General features: G+C 38.3%; 1 protein-coding gene across 1 annotated transcript in view; it reads right to left on the bottom strand.

Moving 5' to 3' along the window:
• Positions 1–18,552, bottom strand: part of LOC126194955 (apoptosis-resistant E3 ubiquitin protein ligase 1) — a 476,952-nt gene that overhangs the window by 41,672 nt on the left and 416,728 nt on the right. Inside the window, exons 11-14 of the mRNA XM_049933344.1 lie at positions 15,533–15,654; positions 12,976–13,051; positions 6,408–6,697; positions 1,548–1,673 (exon numbers count right to left, since the gene is read on the bottom strand). Coding sequence (XP_049789301.1) covers positions 1,548–1,673; positions 6,408–6,697; positions 12,976–13,051; positions 15,533–15,654 — 614 coding nt within the window. The remainder of the gene's footprint in view (positions 1–1,547; positions 1,674–6,407; positions 6,698–12,975; positions 13,052–15,532; positions 15,655–18,552) is intronic.

The following is an 18,552-nucleotide window of genomic DNA, read 5'->3' as shown; positions in this document are numbered from 1 at the left end:
TTACAGAAAAAGTAGGACTACAAATATCATTCAGAAAAACAGATAATATGGCATGCAACAAAAAAGTGCCAACGTTTTTGAACATGAAATATGGAAAAATAAAAAGGGTTTCTCAGTTTAAATACTTGGGGGAAATCATACAAGAAAACAGTCTGTAAAAAACTGCAAACAAAGTTCACTGTCAAAAAATGGCAACTGCATTCAGATTAACACAAAATATTTATAATAAAAAATCACTTTCTAAATTCAGTGAACTTAGGCATTACAGCATTGTAACCAAACCTGAATGTCTTTATGGAGCAGAAACTTTAATTTTAAACAGAAAGAGGGATACTGACAAAATTCAAAAGAAAGAAAGAAAGAAAGAAAGATTATTATGAAAATATTAGGTCCCACAGTTACTGATGGAGAAACTTATAGGCTGAGAAGTAATAAGGAAACAGAAGAATACACAGACATACGTGGTGACATGAGAAAATGAAGACTTAAATTTTAGGGGCACATTAAAAGAATGGCATCCACTAGGTTGACAAAGCAAACAGCAGAATTCTACAAAAACAGAAGTAAGGCCAAAACTAAGCCAATTAAATGGATCACTGTGGTTCAGGAGGATCTTGAAGTAGCCGGTATAACTCAGACAGATGTTACAAATAGAAAAAACATTCAGACAAAAGATATCTGATTGGAAAGTTGGTCAGAGGGAAAGTAGAAAACAAACTGGAAAACTGTGGTATGATGAAAGAAAGAGACTTCCTTCTGAAAGGATGAAACAAATTTGGACCCAAAGGAAGACCAACCATCAAAAGCGAATCTGATTGACTGTACACCGCGTGGTCCTATTGGGCCCATACATGAAGAATAATAGTCAAGTACAGATGATGACATCTAATGCATATTCATTCTTTTATTATACGAGAAGACATGTTTTGTTTGCAGTTTCCTTGAAAAATAATTTCTGTTTACTCATTCCTCCAGGAAAACATGTTGCCACTCACTCTGTAATTTATCAGAGTACCGGAACTCAGGGATGGAAATTCTGGCTAAGTCAAATTTTTGTATTATGCATCTTCAACTTAGTGTATAGGAGCCGATAGTGTTCTCTATAAAGGTATGTAAATTTCTCATTCGAAATATTACATAAAAACAGCAGATGAGCAGAAGGAACAGGAGCTTTTCTCAAAGTAGCTTAATCTACTATCCTTAGCTATCAATGTGACTAGACTAATTGAACCTGCTCATAAACTGTTGCTATTATACTTTCAGAAGTAGCCTGCAGTGGTTACTTCTGTCTGTTAATATACAACTTGTCTCATTCCACATCCCTACCTGTTCTCTTTTCAATAGGATTCACACAGCATGATGTGAGAGTGATTGAGTATGCATCATCGGCAGTTGATAGTGCAGTAATAACACATTTATATACTTTAAAGCATTTGCAATACTATGTATACTAAAACACTACACATATTGTAAGACCAAATATTTCACCCTTAAGCTTATCTAAAATTAGCAATATATATATATGAGATATAATCAGAAAAGGCTACCTTTGTTAGCTGGCCTGTGCGGTCATACTCCTCTTCAACAAAATAAAGTTCCATTTCTTCAACATCATTGTCCAGAATGTACTTCACTTTACTAAGATAGAGGTCCGGATCATCTTGTTCAAAGTACTGTAACAACATGATTCTCAGTCTGTTTCCTGACAATTATTATAAAATGTAAGTAAATTAAACCAAGAAGTATGTCACACCGATCTGAAGAAAGGCAGCTGACAGCTTCCTGTATCATTAAGCACTTTTCAGAGCTGTTAACAACGATACTACTACTATCACAATCACCACCACTACTAATATTACTAGTAGTAATATTTTCAGAACATTGCCGTAACATAGATGTAAACTGTCAATATGCAGAAGAAAGCTTATAAAAGAAATATAAACCAATGAAAAAGCTGCCATTAGCACAGAAAGGAAAAGATAATATGCATGTGTGGTAGGTCTGCAGCTTATAGCCTACGTTGCTTGTACCGTGAATGCCACCAAGAGTTTCTCACTAAGCCAGTTTATTGGAGTCTTGTTACAAACTTGTTTTTCCTTAGACTGCCCTTTGGTTGTTTACTTGGAACTTTTGTTATGGAATGATCTTGCTTGTAACATTCCTACACTGGATTTCGTTTGGCTTATAATATGTTGCTCTAGGATGATGACTGTATATGTCTGTATCTACTCCTCTGGAACTTTTATAATGCAGAATTAATAAACTGCTGCTGGTGCAAAACCAAAAGTTAATCACTTGTTTTACAATCTATTTATATGAATTTATTTATTTTTAGTATAATCACCATCAGTCACAACAGATAATAATTAATTCCAAGTGCTCACAGCAACCACCTTCAGATCTATCACAAACTCAGTTGAGTTATATAATTATATATGTCAAACTATATATATTGTGGCTTGCCACCATACATGCAGTTTCTGTAGATATTTTGGTACATGTCTTCTAACTCTTTATCACAAAGATGCAGAGACTTTAAAGAGTTCCAAGAAATATCTGTTGCTTGTCTTTACTACTAGTCTTCCAATTCTGTCCCACATTCCTACAGTAGCTCTAATAAAATTTTCTTTAATATAATCTACACCCGAAACTGTTCCTCTGTAATAACCTCATCTCCTGATTTTAATTTTATTTTATCTTAAATTTTTTGCCACGCTTCTAGCAACCTTACTAAATCACATTTCAAGTTATTTAATTCCTCTTCTAATTCCACTACAAAGCTTTCATTCCTAAGGTTCTGCAGTTTATAATTCCTAAATAGAAATAGTTGGGTCTCTGTGTACCTTACTGTTTACTTTACCTTGCTTTATGTAGTAATATGCAGACACAAAAGTAGGTAGGCATGTTGCATGTTCTAAAGCAATGGCCTGAGATCTCTTAATCCACTTTTCCCAATGTTCTTCCATCCAGGCCAGAATACAGATGCCGCAGGAAGTTGTACACAGCAGCAAAGGTCTCCATTGACCGTATTAGCCAGCCAGGCCAGAATTTCGTGAGGCACATCAACACTGCTGAACTTGAACAAGGTTCTGCCACAGCAGTTTCAATTTAAAACTGAGTTTCTCATAGTTACCAATCTTGAGATGAGACCGGTAGTAACATGGTAAATATGGTGGGTGGGAGGGTCCACCCTCCCCCCCCCCTTCCCCTCCCCAACCAGAAAAGTTAATGATCAGAAGTCTGATTTAGGGTTTTAAAGCTATATTTCAGATATTTTCTGACCCTAAATTAAAAAAAAAAAACTTATTATATATTTGTTTTTGTTTCATTTTAAAATTAATCAAAATTATGATCTTCAATAAAGAAAATTTCTTTGGCCTCACTGTCACTCACACTTCTAATGAATGTGACAGGGGAATGTGCAGTTTATGATACCCTTGTTCCATTCATGTTTACTGCTAGCTGCTGCTTCCTCCATACATTCATTTCTGCCTCACAGAAAGCATCTTACATTTTTGTTGTTGTCATTTCCCTTCCACATTGCAGTAGCTCACTTGCTGACAACAAGTTTTTACAGAGTCAGACAACAAATCCTGTTGTTGCTGCTGCTGTGATATTGAGAAGTGACAGACAGGGGTGTATACGCAGACAAGGGAAAAAAATCCCAGATTTTTTCCCAATTTCCCAGTTAAAAACACACTTTCTCCCGGGTGGAAATACACTTTTTCCATGTTATGTGACATATTTTTCCTCGGAACTGTAAAACTTATCAATCCTTTGAATGGTTATGATTTTATACACCGGCATAGAATTTCTCAGCCCTTTAGAAAACGAAACTCAGAAAAAAAAGATAATACACACTGCTTATTTTCATATTACAAAAGTATAAACCAAATTCCACCAAACACCACATGTTACTTTCTGAAGCATTGAAATCGAGATTGTGATGCGCTTTTGTAAGCCAGTCATAACTTATGTCACATGATCTCGCCAGCTGATACAGCGGATATTCAGAGCTTAGGAAACGCGATGTAGTCAGCCAATAGCATTATCACTGTTAAGTAGTGCGTACACACAAATAGGAAAAGTTAATGGTGTAAATTAATATACATAGTGTTGCTTCAAGAAAAGCAGAGCTTTCACATGTAATATTGGTCTCGGCGACTATTAAGCTGCAAGAGAAGCTAAACTTTCACGTATAATGTTCATCTTTTTTGCGCGTGTTACACTTTAAGATACAGCACACAAATGTGTCAGTAAAGTTTTTAATACCGACATAAATGTCTGATATTCTGGGCTTGAAATTTTTTCTAAATGGTTGTCCACAAATAGTTGATTTTTAAATGAGAGTCAAATGCTCTGTTGTTTAAGAAATTCATCGCACATTCTCACACTTAGTTCATCTTGCGTAAAAGGAAATTTACTTTTAAAGTAACGCTTTTCAATCAATCATTCGCAATATTTTCCCACGACCTGTTAGAAAGAGGTTTGTTTCAACAGTTGCCAGAGAGCACCAGATAACAGACGACAGACATCACCGTGCTTGCGCAGCTATGATGACACAGGAAGCCCATATGTTCATACATGTAAAACATTAAAAGATCTTACATTGTGTCATAAAAGAAACAAGACATCAGAGGAATTTCGTGAACCATACTAAAATGCATAATTTGGCTTAAAGTGCACATTCGTATGTCCAGATTTGGTTGTAAATTTTACTGGAGTACCAGTACTGTATTATCTCATTTTTGGTTCTTTATCATGGCATAATGCCATACGTGCTGTAAGCTGAAAACATGCTCTTTTGAAATGAAGTGAACAGTTTAAAAAATGGTTCAAATGGCTCTGAGCACTATGGGACTCAACTGCTGTGGTCATAAGTCCCCTAGAACTTAGAACTACTTAAACCTAACTAACCTAAGGACAGCACACAACACCCAGCCATCACGAGGCAGAGAAAATCCCTGACCCCGCCGGGAATCGAACCCGGGAAACAGTTTAAACTAGCCAATAGTGTGGAATCAAACACTTTGTTTCAAATAAATTGACTGTCTCAGCCAGAAAGATTAATAAAGCCATATTTCTTTAGCAAACCGACAAATATAACTTCATTGTTCTGCAAGGCGATTAATGCTGGACTGAAATTGCCACCCGGGGCAGACACACCGGTTTGCTCCCAGTGAATATGGCAGCTTGCGCGTGCCAGTAAAATTTTTCCAGGTAGCATCTTGCTGCTTGCTTATACAGCTAACAGCCACACTTTTGTAGCCAGAAGTGGGAGAAGGTACATTCGCGACTCAACTGCACATGCGCATGGGCCCGCTCGCAACTGCTCACGCAAATCTAATGTAAACAGTTATAACGTCATGCTCATCGGAGGCAATTTGTTGTCATGAAGCATTGCATAGTCTTCCTAAAGCCTTTGAAACATTTTGCTACTGGCTGACGCTTCTGTGAGAACTGTGTTTTGTTGTGTACATGCTGCATTTCCTTTGCAATTTAAGTTTTATTTTAGTTTTTTTCTCTCGTTCACGTTTTATTGCTGCAGTATTATTCTGCTGCAGTGGGCTGCAGTAATATCCTATGATAAGAGTATTATTTATTACCAGTCAAAATTTTAAAAAAAATTAACTGAAAACTAAAACAAAAAACTATCCCGGAATTCTAAAAAATTCCCGGGTTTTTCCCGGTTTTCTCCCGGATGAAAAAATTCCCGGGTGTTTCCCGGACCTCCCAGTTGTCCCGGGTTGTATACACCTTGGAAAGATTTAATTTTTTTATATACATCACTGTTGCTGAAGCAAAGCAACAGAGCATTTTTTGGTTGGGTGTCAAGCTTCTGTTTAATATTTTTACAAATATGATTTCAAACATTCCAGATGTGCTCATCTGCCTCATACAGTGTGACAAGTTCTTGTCCACTCCATTTCATAAAGGAACACATGTAAAGACAAAATGCAACACTATAAACAAAGCAAAAACAAACACTAGGATCGTGTAGCAGCATTTAGTGGTAACAGGCCAAGAACTATGTTCCTTTGATCTGTACTAACACAGCTGTGAATCACTGGCTTTGTGTTGCCAAGATGATGACAACATATTGCAAACATTGGTAGCCCACTACTAGCCACAAACAATGTTGTGAACAAATGTTGCAGAGCATGTTTTGAACTCGACATAAATGCACCTTTAGTGAGCTGTGGTGACAAAATCACAGGTAGACACGTATACTGCATATTCGCGAAGGACATCATTACAATCTATAAAACATTTTAGTAGCATATGACTAGCAAAATGTACACACATCTTTTTCAGTTTTTCAACAGATACCTCAAGTTAATACTATCTGTTAACTGTTTCTGTGTGACTTATTATGCATAATATTTTAGAGGGTTGGAGACACTGACCTTGTAGTGCACACGAAGACCAATGAGTTGTGCCAAAAATGACCTCGTAAACCGTGCCCGTACTAACTGTCTGTAGGAACCTCCAAGAGATGATTCGTAAAGGCACTTGCCAACTATTCGACCAGCAAACTCAAAGTGCTTCAACTTGAGGTGAGGAGGCCTTTGAACATTAGGATGTACAAGTGCTTGCTGACCATCTGAAAAGCTCATGAAGAGACCATTGCGTGCATCAAACAATGCTGCACACACAAGTTCAAACCACTCTCGTCGTACACCACCCCAGTCCAGACCTGTGGACAAGAACAAACATTGCCAAATAACACTAACTGCATAATGATAGATGCTGTTTTGGAAGGCAACTCATTACAAACATACATTAATATGAACAAATTCAAGGAAACAACCGAGTGAAAAATTCAGGAGTGTGAAAGGTTATTCATTTCACATGTCTTTGATGTGTCACCTATCAGTAAATTCATATCTGTGGAGGTTTCAGCATTAACACAACAAAACAGGATTAATATCACAACATATTTTTTACCATTCTACTTGATTACAGAATATCATAAATGATTCACAAGAATTACAAAACATACATCATCAATCACACAGGGAAAGAATGTTGTTATGTTGTTGTAGACATACTTTAACTTTGAGACCACTCCTGCTAGATCTTACATTTAAAACTATCAGTAAGAAATATAACTAAAGCAGTCACTCACAGAAGGGTTTACTCCAAGAAGAAAAAAAAATTGAATTTGCTAAGCAATTAAAGAATGAAACATGAAAAGAAGTGCACAAGAAACTTCCCAATCTACATGGTCAATATTTAAATTCAGATTTGAAGAACTTTTTCCAAAAGTATTCACAACCACTTCGCAGAGTGGGAAAAATATAACTACAGTGGTCCCACACTTGTAAAACTCTACCATATACAGAATATATTACTACCTGCAAAAGTCCCAAAATGACAAATATTATCCGCAATATATACTGATGAGTGAAAAGATTATGGTCATAAGCTTAAGAGCATATTAATCTATCTCTGGAACACAACACAGTAGTGATTCTATGTGGCATGGTTTCTGTGGTGTCACCGCCAGACACCACACTTGCTACGTGATAGCCTTTAAATTGGCCGTGGTCCGTTAGTATACGTCGGACCCGCGTGTCACCACTATCAGTGTTTGCAGACTGAGTGCTGCCACATGGCACGTCTAGTCTAGAGAGACTCCCTAGTACTCGCCCCAGTTGTACAGCCGACTTTGCTAGTGATGGTTCACTCTCTACATCCATTCTCATTAGCCGAGATGACAGTTTAGCTTAGCCTACAGCTACGTCATTTGCTACAACCTAGCAAGGCGTCATATTCAGTTACTATTCTGAACAGATAATATTGTGAATCATGTACCGTCAAGAGCGACGTTCATCAATAATGGATTAAAGTTAAGTATGAAACTAATTACGTTCGCTTTCTGAATTCTCATTCCTTGTCATGTTCCAGACCTCACATCAGTATAGTTCTTCCCTCCTCACGCCAGCCTACGTGAGCTAAAACGCATGCATTTCGGTCTCCTCTAGTAACACGGTGTTCGCTCTTCTGGCAACACAACAGTTTCAATGAGTGCCTGGTAGGTTTCTGGAGGTATGTGACACCAGATGTCTACACACAGGTCATGAACTTCCATAAATTACAGGCCAGTGGTTTGTGGGTTTGGAGCTGGCATCCACTAGCATTCCAGATGTTTTCCACAAGGTTCAGGCAAATATGGTGGCCAAGACAATAATTTCAGTTCACTACTATGCTCCTCAAACCATTTGAAACATAGCATGGTGGGGTAGAGCCACTTGCTACAACCCTACTCCTTCAATACATACTTTTTTTTCTTTTTTCATTCTGTAAGTAATGCGTTTGCTACAGTTATGTGAAATGACTTATTTTTCATTTAGTTTGATGTCCATAAATTTCAACTTTTGTGATTTCTAATCAGAAAGGAATAGGTAGTTTTATTTAAAAGATTATTATACAATTTACATGCCATAGAACACATGAGTTGAGATTTCTAATGAGCAAATAGCTAACTGTCTGTAAAAGGAACATGTTAGTTTCCCTGAAAACTCCTACTTCAAATGTTATTTTTAATTATAATTTACACCTCCCATAACACACTTTTGCTATTTTGACAATTAAATTTTGAGAACTCTCTTCATAACTTAATTGCTCTAGTCTTTCAGACCTAGAAGATGCATTAGTTCATGTGAGTAATGTACTTATCTGTATGCATGTGACAGCATGCTTATCAATCTATTCCAAAATACCATGCATAAAAGCGGGTTTTTCCTGTGCTCATATCTCAGGTTCTATTGGTAATAAAAAGGCAGTGTCAAGTGTTTTGGATATTACCAAAAGAAGAATCATCTTAGTGTCACTACTTCATAATACAGAATCCAAGTATAAATATTACACACTTCTTCCTGCTTAGATAAAGGGAGCAAATTGGCAGTTATTTTTTCATTTGATGTGGTCTACTGTGGGCATGATGGGACTTATGGAGGCACTATTAGTTCATGTGAAGTTCCATGGAAAACCCCAAAAAAAGTGTTTTTTTTACTATAGTTTTGCTCTGACCAGCAGACCAAAACCCAGCCGAGGATTCCAAGATGGCTATCCAAAGCAAATAGTTGAAATTTTTGTGATATATTTGTACGATACCAATCTTGAACAAACTTGAAAATTTTCTTGGTATCATTATCCTTTTGCCAGCTACAGCAGATAACTCCATGATTTAATTACACAGATGGGTATAGCTGTGAATGAATGAATAGTTGAATGAATTAACAAGTGAAAGAATGATGCATTTACATAAATTCATGGATGGTTCCCGAGGAAAGCCCCAAAAAAGCATTTTTTGCCATCACCAGTGGACCAAAATCCAGTCACTGATTCCAAGATGGCTATGCAGAACAAGTGGCTGTAATTTTTACAATATGTTCCTAAGATTCTGGTCTCAAACAACACTGAAAATTTACTACATACAGATCTTTATCTAGAATGAGATTTTCACTCTGCAGCCGAGTGTGCACTGATATGAAACTTCCTGGCAGATTAAAATGGTGTGACGGACTGAGACTCGAACTTGGGACCTTTGCCTTTCGTGGGCAAGTGCTCTACCAACTGAGCTACCCAAGCACGACTCATGCCCCGTCCTCACAGCTTTACTTCTGCCAGTACCTCGTCTCCTACCTTCCAAACTTTACAGAAGCTCTCCTGCGAACCTTGCAGAACTAGCACTCCTGAAAGAAAGGATATTGCGGAGACTTGCCTGCGAAAGGCAAAGGTCCCGAGTTCAAGTCTCGGTCCAGCACACCGTTTTAATCTGCCAGGAAGTTTCAGATCTTTATCTGTTTCCGAGCTACAGAGGTTCAAAGTTATCCTACTTGTGCGTGTAAAATACATTGTGAAGTGGAAATGTAGCTTATAAAGTGATGTAGAGCAAAGAAGTATGATGTTAAGTGTCTCCATTAGCATCAGAAGGGTTCTCGGAACTCCAAATTGTAGAACTGAAGCACATACAAAAATTTTGTGCACATAAAATCCAGTCTGTGTTAAATTTGTTTTGCATTATTTCATTCCACATAAGTAAACATCAAAATTTTGCTGTCCCATTAAGTTCTTTTCATATGAGTGACATGACCTCCTGTGGCAGGGAACAGAAGGGAACCAGTGGAAAAATGCTCCTATCAGAGCACAGAAAAGATGAATACACTTCTCTTTATTACACTGACTGAAAAGTGGGGTGACAGCTGTCTCATTCTACCTTCCTCATGCGAACATATTCACACTTTTTATGCTGAGAAAGAAGGAGACAGTGACAGTGGGAAAGAGATGCAGAAGTAATAAATATTGAAAGATAATAGACAGTGGTTGTGGTGAAGAAAGAACAAAGGAGACAACGGCAGTGTGAGAGAAAGAGAGGGACACAGTGGCAATGGAACATGCCAGACAGGGAGAGAACAGTGCTATGAAAATAGTGAAGAAGACAATGCCCATGGGAGATGAATAAAGAGAAGGAGAAAGTGGAAGTGCGTGAGAGCCAGTGATAATGAGAGACAGAGTCTATGACAATAACAATGAGAAAGAGAGAGATCGTGACAGGGAGAAGACACAGCAGCAATGGGAATGAATGAGTGAATGAGATAGTAGCAGTACAAGAGAACAAGACGGAGGCAGTGACAGTGAAAGTAGACAGTAGTAGTAGGATGGAACAAAGGTGACTGTGGCTGTGACACAGGAGACAGTGACAGCTGCAGAGCCACAAGGAGATGATGCAATGAGTTGGGCTGAATGAGTGAGTGGAAATGGGCAATTGGGAGTGGATGGGCATGAGAGACTTACAGTGATGGACTAGTGTGTGTCAGTGAGTTACAGTTAGGGCAACATGTGAAATTGAGAAGTGATGTGCATGTTAAAAAGAGCATGAATATGTTCACATGTCAATATTTTTGCAAAACTTTTTTAACGTGCTGAGGAAGGTAGAATGAGGCAGCTGATATCCTGGATGAGAAATTGAGTAAATTATGAAAATTGCATACCTTTGAAATTCACACAAAGATCAGTAAATCCCATGTCATGCAGTTCATAAACAGTTCATGTAACTTTATTAATTTTACAGCCACCTAATAAACAGCTAAAACGAATTATTTCTTGCTGTACTAGAATGACATTTGACTAAATTTGACCTTTGTATTATTATTATATACTAAAATGTAATTAGAGATTTCACTAATTATTCTCATACACATCTATAAATTACCATTACCAGGCAATAACTAAACGGTCTGCACATGGTAATCATTCAATCAACATCTCTGGGACACAACAGGAAGCATTCAGTACATTGACATCATGTAGTAACTTGTAATATCTTCTATAAAAGTTCTTTGAGTCTGTGCAAGTCATTCACTACAACACCATCACATAGTCACACTCTCATATCTGTGTTGATAAAGTCCGAACCTGCTTGTGAAAGTGCACTGTAAAAATATCGTCACTGTCACAATACTTCTTAGTTGAGTGGAAGCGCTTGCCAGCCATTATTATATTGTACGACTTTTTATACACAAGCTGATCATTATGTTTTCATGAGTGACAGTAAATGTGAGAACTAGTCAAGTTAACTACTACTGTGTTGTATTCATCATTTCAAAACTTTATATAAAATCAGATTACAGCAAGACAGTGGACATTTGACAACTAGCTACTGCGGACTATCAATCACAGGTAAGGCATGTTACACATTGTAGCATGATTCTAGCCTTGAAACACTGAAATTTATCCTGATGGAAGATGCCTTCACTGTCAGAGAAGACATCAAGTGTAATGGGATGCAAGTGGATTGTAATATTGTTAGTGTAGTCCACAGCAGTCGCTGCACCTTCATTACTACAACAAGTTCCACAGAAGACCAGGTGAATGTTCCCCACGCCATAATATTGCCTCCACTGACCAGTACCCAAGGTGCAGTTCATGTTTCAAGCAACCATTCACCTGGATGATAGCATATCTGAACAATACCACTGACAAGCTGCAGAACCCTGTGTTCAACAATCCACACTGAATGGTGTGCTCTGAAACACACGTGCCCACACCAGCATTGCACACTGTCATCATATCTGCCACAAATTGCATCTATTCTGGTTTATAGAGTACCTGAGCCTCTGCCCTCCATGTTATGTGATGAGACATAACATCTAAAACCTTGTCATCTACTCATGGTTTCACTGTCCTTCAACCACTTTTCATAGCTGCTCAATATAGTAACACACAAACTAATGACCAGTTTTGTGATTTCCAGGCTGCCAGGCTGCAACAATATGCCTTTCGTCAAAGCTGATTATGTTAGTGCATCTTCCATTTGCAGCCCCCATATAGATGCTACAGTGATTCCCCAGTTGTCTCTGCTCTGCTTACATACTTCCCCTACCATGTCATGAGCCCACAACACCACTAGGCAGCATTCACTCTTGTGATGGGCAGTGGTCATACTGGTTTGGCTTATTAATGTTTATGTATGGAAGTATAAGAACCTATACACAGGGTATTCTGGGATGGTGTTACAAACTTTCAGGGATGATGCAGAAGGGTTAATGTACTAGTTTGAGGAAAGGGGACCTGATTCAAAAATGACCAAGTCAAAAGACAACTGCAAACATTTTCCCTTGAAAACTTAACTGTCTTGTCTCACAGAGAGGGAAATGTATTATCAGTTATGGTGATTACTTTTGAAATAATAAACAGTTAAGTTACTTTTTCAATCTTTGTCATTATCACTTGACTGCCCCTTATGTAACACTAAGACAGAGATTAAGAAATCAGAGTGTAAACTGCAAAACATTTCCAGGAGTGGATGCAGACTCTGACCATAATTTATTAGAACTTTAGTCCAGTAATACTTTGTCAGTACTCAAACAGAATCACAAAGTAGCAATGATCATGACAGAGAAGTAAGAATATTGATCATCATAAAGAAACACTACTGAGACTAGAAAAATAGTTGCCTGGACTCACCTTGTTCTCCTTGAAAGGTTATCTCAAAGTTTCGACACCAGTCACTCACAGAGAAGTTTTTTGTTGCTTTCATTGACTGAAACATGTATAGTTTAAAATCACTTACACATGTTATAAAAAGTAAACAAAAATAATAAAAGACAACCACTGACCTATAGCCGACCAACGCGTAGCACATAGAAACACATACTAACACAGAGACATTATTAGCTTGCTTTTGAATTACCACTCTTTTCCTAGTCAGTTACATACCCTCATACACAACCAAATGCACCCACTCCAACCATGTGTGGGTGTTTTTAGGTGTCTGTATGCTTTCATGTGCAAGAGTATATACTTAAACGAATGTAGCTCAAGAGAAAGTGACTTTTCTTTTGTTAGATGTTTCTGTGTGTCAAACAACTAAAGGCCAGTGACTGCTTTTCCTCATTTTGTTTATGGTTTCCATAATGTAATTTATCTTGTTAATAAATGTAAATGTGAAAGGGGGCATTAAAAGAAGGTTACGGTTTTTATGTATATCACTTGGAAGAAATATGTTAAAGGACCTCAATAAATGTTTCTCTGCTCCTTGTTTTCTTTTTGAATTGGTCTCTTGTAACAATAACATTGGAAAGACAGATTGCTACTTAACGTAAAGAAGACAAAACAATTTGCAGATAAGCACAATTAAAAAGACACCCACATAAAGCCTTTGGCCACGGCCTTCGTCATTAAAACACACACACACGAACTATTATGTGGGACGCAAACAGCAATCTGGAGCAGACGGAGAAGGGGAAGAGATAGTAGTGTATGGGTGTGGAGAGAGACAAATGCTGTCTGGTGGAGTGTGCAGGGCTAGACTGCCAACAGGTGCAGCATCAGGAGGTTGTGGGGTAGGGAGGTGAGTAAAAAAGGAGCAAAAAAGGAGAGCAGTGGGGAGAAATGGGCAGATGTGTTGTCAGAGGGCTGCAAATAAACAGGGTTGGAGATGAGAATGGGGAGGAGATGATGGACAGAGGGGGTGGAAACACACCACCCAACAGCTTCCACGCCTTCTGTTCGTCATCTCCTCCCCATTCTCATCTCCAACCCTGTTTATTTGCAGCCCTCTGACAACACATCTGCCTGTCTTTCTCTGAACCTATCCTTTTTTGCTCCTTTTTTCCCTACCTCTCTGCCCCACAAGCTCCTGATGCTGTACCTGTTGGCAGTCTAATCCCTGCAGACTCCACCGGACAGCTTTCATCTCTCTCCGCACCCGTACACTACTATCCCTGCGCCGCCCCCTCCTGATTGCTGCTTGCATCCCATGTGATAGTTGCATTCCGGCTCGAGATGCTGGAGTTGGCAGTCGTGTGTCCGTGAGGTGTGCTTGCTTGTGTGTGTGTGTGTGTGTGTGTGTGTGTGTGTGTGTGTGTGTGTGTGTGTGAGAATGGTGCTTGTGTCTCTTACTAACGAAGGCAGTGGCCAAAAACTTTATGTGGATGTCTTAATTTGCCTGTCTGCAACTTGATGGTAAGTAGCAATCTGTATTTTCCCTACACTGTTGATATTGCTACATGGAGTTTCGCCGGCCGAAGTGGCCGTGCGGTTAAAGGCGCTGCAGTCTGGAACCGCAAGACCACTACGGTCGCAGGTTCGAATCCTGCCTCGGGCATGGATGTTTGTGATGTACTTAGGTTAGTTAGGTTTAACTAGTTCTAAGTTCTAGGGGACTAATGACCTCAGCAGTTGAGTCCCATAGTGCTCAGAGCCATTTGAACCATTTGAACCATGGAGTTTCCATTGTTTGATTCACTTGTAACTATAAATGATTACAGATTTTAAAATTTACATTATGATAATGTAACAATGAGCTATATACTACAGCACAAGTTAGCTGATAATTTGAGTGATTAAGGCTTTGCACTGCCTATAAAGACATAAAATACAGTCTAATAAATCAGAAACATGATTCTATGTAAACTGTAAAGCTATTGCTAGTATTGTGAATGTAACTCTGTTCCCATTAATGACACTGTAACTACCCTTCAGACAAACTTTATTTCAAATTTTTTCACGGTCATTCTTCTTCCAGTTTCAAATATACGCAAGTTCAAAGATATAGGTGTGGTTCCCAGTGAGCAGATCTTTAGAAGGCACCAAGGTAGAAGCATACCCAAACCTCAGAATAATGCACTTGTGGTCTGGCAGTTATTCAGAGATTAACGCCCGAGTATCAATTTTCCCCCAGAAACATGTTATATAGATAGAAAATTAAGCTCTCAAAGAGAGAAGTGTGATTCATTATTTGGTGCTATTTTGCTTTATGATAAAACAGACACAAAAAGTAGAAATTTTGTGATGTAGCATTAAGTATTTTATGAATAAGATATACATTATTATGCCCAAGAAAAAGTAGATAATAGCATTAAATCATCCTGTTATACTGAAAGAACTTTCAAACCGATTTTAGCATTTTTTGCATTAACTGTCATTTTATATTTTTGCAAGATATATATTATCCAACAAAAACCTTCTGTTAATTAGAGATTTCAAAAATTATGAGTGATTCATAGTCCTCTTAACTCACCGACTCCAGAAGCTTTTCACGGCAGATTTTCATGGGCAGTTTTTCGTGATAATGTTTCTGGTGGTACTTCCGAACTTCGTGGTAGAAAAAGTCCTGTTTATCTTTGAAAGTCTCTGATCCACCTAGAGCAAACAGATAAAAATGAACTTAGTCTTCCAAATAATGTAAACTACTAGTAAAGTAACATTCTTTTTAATTAAAGTTTCATCAGTGAGATAGGAGTTGCCTAGATTATACAATTTTAGAAATGTTCTCAGATTTTCTTTATTATCTGTCAGACATTTTACGTTCTAAAGAAAGGATCAGATATTTCTGGGGATGCACAGTGCACTCTTCCCTGAGACGTAAGACGCCAATAGCAAGAAGTGTAATGGCTCCACCCGATGTCAATACGAAAACCGAATATCTGGTACAATATTACTGTCGACCACTATGGCACCCTAACCAGAGGACACTGATAATCAAGAGTGCCCTCCAGCAGGAACACACTAGAATCTGGCATATAAGCTGGCCCAGAGCCAGTCTGAATTAGTTACAAAGTGATCTGTGTAGTGTGTAGTGAGTGTGCCACAGGTTTGGCTCAGGTGTGATTCTTGTAGACTCTATTTCATATAGCCAGAACTTTGGTATGGCATAGCTTGACTTAGCTTTGGAATATGCACTTAAAGTAGTTGGTAATTTTTTTGAGGACATCTTGTATGTAAGCTCTTGTTGTTTGTGAGCAAAAATGTGTAACATTGCCATGAGCTAAAGATATCAATATTACAGGCAGTGCAAGCATTGGTCAGTGGAACAGTTATGTCTTTTATACCACCCATGTTTACAGCTTTTCCATCATTTAACAAACAAAGTGAAGAGTGGGATGCTTATCACTGATGACTGCAATTACATGTTACAACCTGCCAAATTTCTGAATGGAAAGACAAAACGCCATGTTCTTATCAGGAAATTCTAAACTGTGTCACCTAATACAAAAATTAGAATGGTTAACACATCCGACACAGCTTGAATTTGCTAGGATACTTTCTTTATCACAACTGAACAATTTTCAATGAAAAAATATGTTATTTCAGCCAGGTTAGAATTTTGGCAGTAGAAAAAGGATCCCAATTAATCTCATGTGGACTGGGCTACCAACAAACATAGATTAAGTAGGATGTGCACTCTCAAGCGTTTGTGTGGGCAGAATTATGCAGACTCTTTACTCAGGTAGCAGAGTATTTGTGGAAAGACTAGATGGCAGTTTGAAATCCTCTGATGAGCACTCACCAGTCAATATATAGAGAGTGAAATAAGATTGCATACAAAGTATAAACACTTCAATTATCAATATTTTAATAGAAAATTATAAAAAAAGTACCTGTAACCAAGCATCTGAACTTATTGCCTTTGACAAAAGTAGTTGTGCTCAAATTATTCTCCATATCAAGAGATGGCTGAAACTACGTGGAGAGCTATGAAATATTTAGTGAGGCATGGATTGTATATTGAAAAGACACATTAGATATCAAAGAAGGAAGAGTGTTCACTGCCATCAACAAAAAATATTGTGCCTAGCAAGGTTGAAATTGAGTCAGACTGAGGTTACTGGACACAAGAAGCAAGCCTAGGTGAACTCAAGTTAATCATCAGAGGTTTTTACTAGCCTCCTGATCCTCCCATAAGAGTTGTAGAATCATTCAAGGAAAGACTATGCTCATTAGCACAGAAATACCCAGGTCATGCATTATTAGTTGGAGGCAAGTTTGATATAAGGGGTATAGGCTGGAACATCTATGGATTCACTGCAGGTGGTACAGACAGACGGTCTTGTGAAGTACTTTAGAACATGTTTTCCACAAACTGCCTTGAACAGCTAGTTAAGACAACCCACATGCAACGAAATATTTTAGACTTTGTAGTTACAAACAGGCCTGACCTTATCAATAGTGTCAGTACAGAGACAGGGATTAGTGATCACGATGTCATTGTAGTGAGGATGGTTACTAAAGTTAATATGTCCATCAAGAAGGCTGGAAGAGTATTTATGTTAGAGAAAGCAGATAAGCAGTTGTTGCAACCCAATTAGACAGTGAATGGATATCACTTAGTTAAAATATGACGGATGTAGAGGATTTACGGGCATAGTTTACACTGATTGTAAATCACACTTTGGAGACATATGTGCCTAGTAAGTGGATTAAGGTTGGAGAAGACCCTCTGTGATTCAATAATCAAAAGCAGTGGTATGAATATTAAGAGCTCAGATGGAAAACCAGTCCTAAGCAAAGAAGGGAAAGCTGAAAGAAGGAGTATATAGAGGGTATATACAAGGTAGATGAACTTGCAGGCAATATTCCAGAAATAGAAGATGATGTAGATGTTGATGAGATGGAAGACATGATACTGAAAGAAGAATTTGACAGAGCACTGAGAGACCTAAGTCAAAACAACACCCCCAGGAGTAGACGACATTCTGCCAGATCTTGGGAGAGTCAGCTATGAAAAACTCTTCCATCCACAGTGCAAAGTATATGAGACAAGCGAAATACCCTCAGACTTCAAGAACAATATAATCATTCCAATTTCAAAGAAAGCTGGTGCTGACAGGTTTGAACATTACCAAACTACGTGGTTTCAGTTGTCTGAGGTCTGAGACTGCAGATGTGTGTGCAAGTCGCATTTGCTTGCTTGCGTGTGTGTGTATCTATTGCTGACAAAGGCCTTAATGGCCAAAAGCTATAATTGTGTGAATCTTTTTGTTGTGCCTATTGCGAATCAGGATCTCCGCTATATGGCGAGTAGCAACTTTCCTCTCTAATATTGTTACCAAACCATCAGTTTTCTTGGGCTTCCAGCCACATCCAGTGGTTTTAAACCACTGGACACAGCTGGAAGCCCAAGAAAATTATATCACTATATATCGCTGTGATAAAATTTTACCAGTATATATCGCTGTGCCTACCCCCGTGAACCATGGACCTCACCATTGGTGGGGAGGCTTGCATGCCCCAGCGATACAGATAGCCATACTGTAGGTG

This window comes from Schistocerca nitens, chromosome 7 (assembly GCF_023898315.1).
Source record: "Schistocerca nitens isolate TAMUIC-IGC-003100 chromosome 7, iqSchNite1.1, whole genome shotgun sequence".
In the NCBI taxonomy this organism is placed as follows: Eukaryota; Metazoa; Arthropoda; class Insecta; order Orthoptera; family Acrididae; genus Schistocerca; species Schistocerca nitens.
This window is presented reverse-complemented; position numbering and strand designations above follow the sequence as displayed.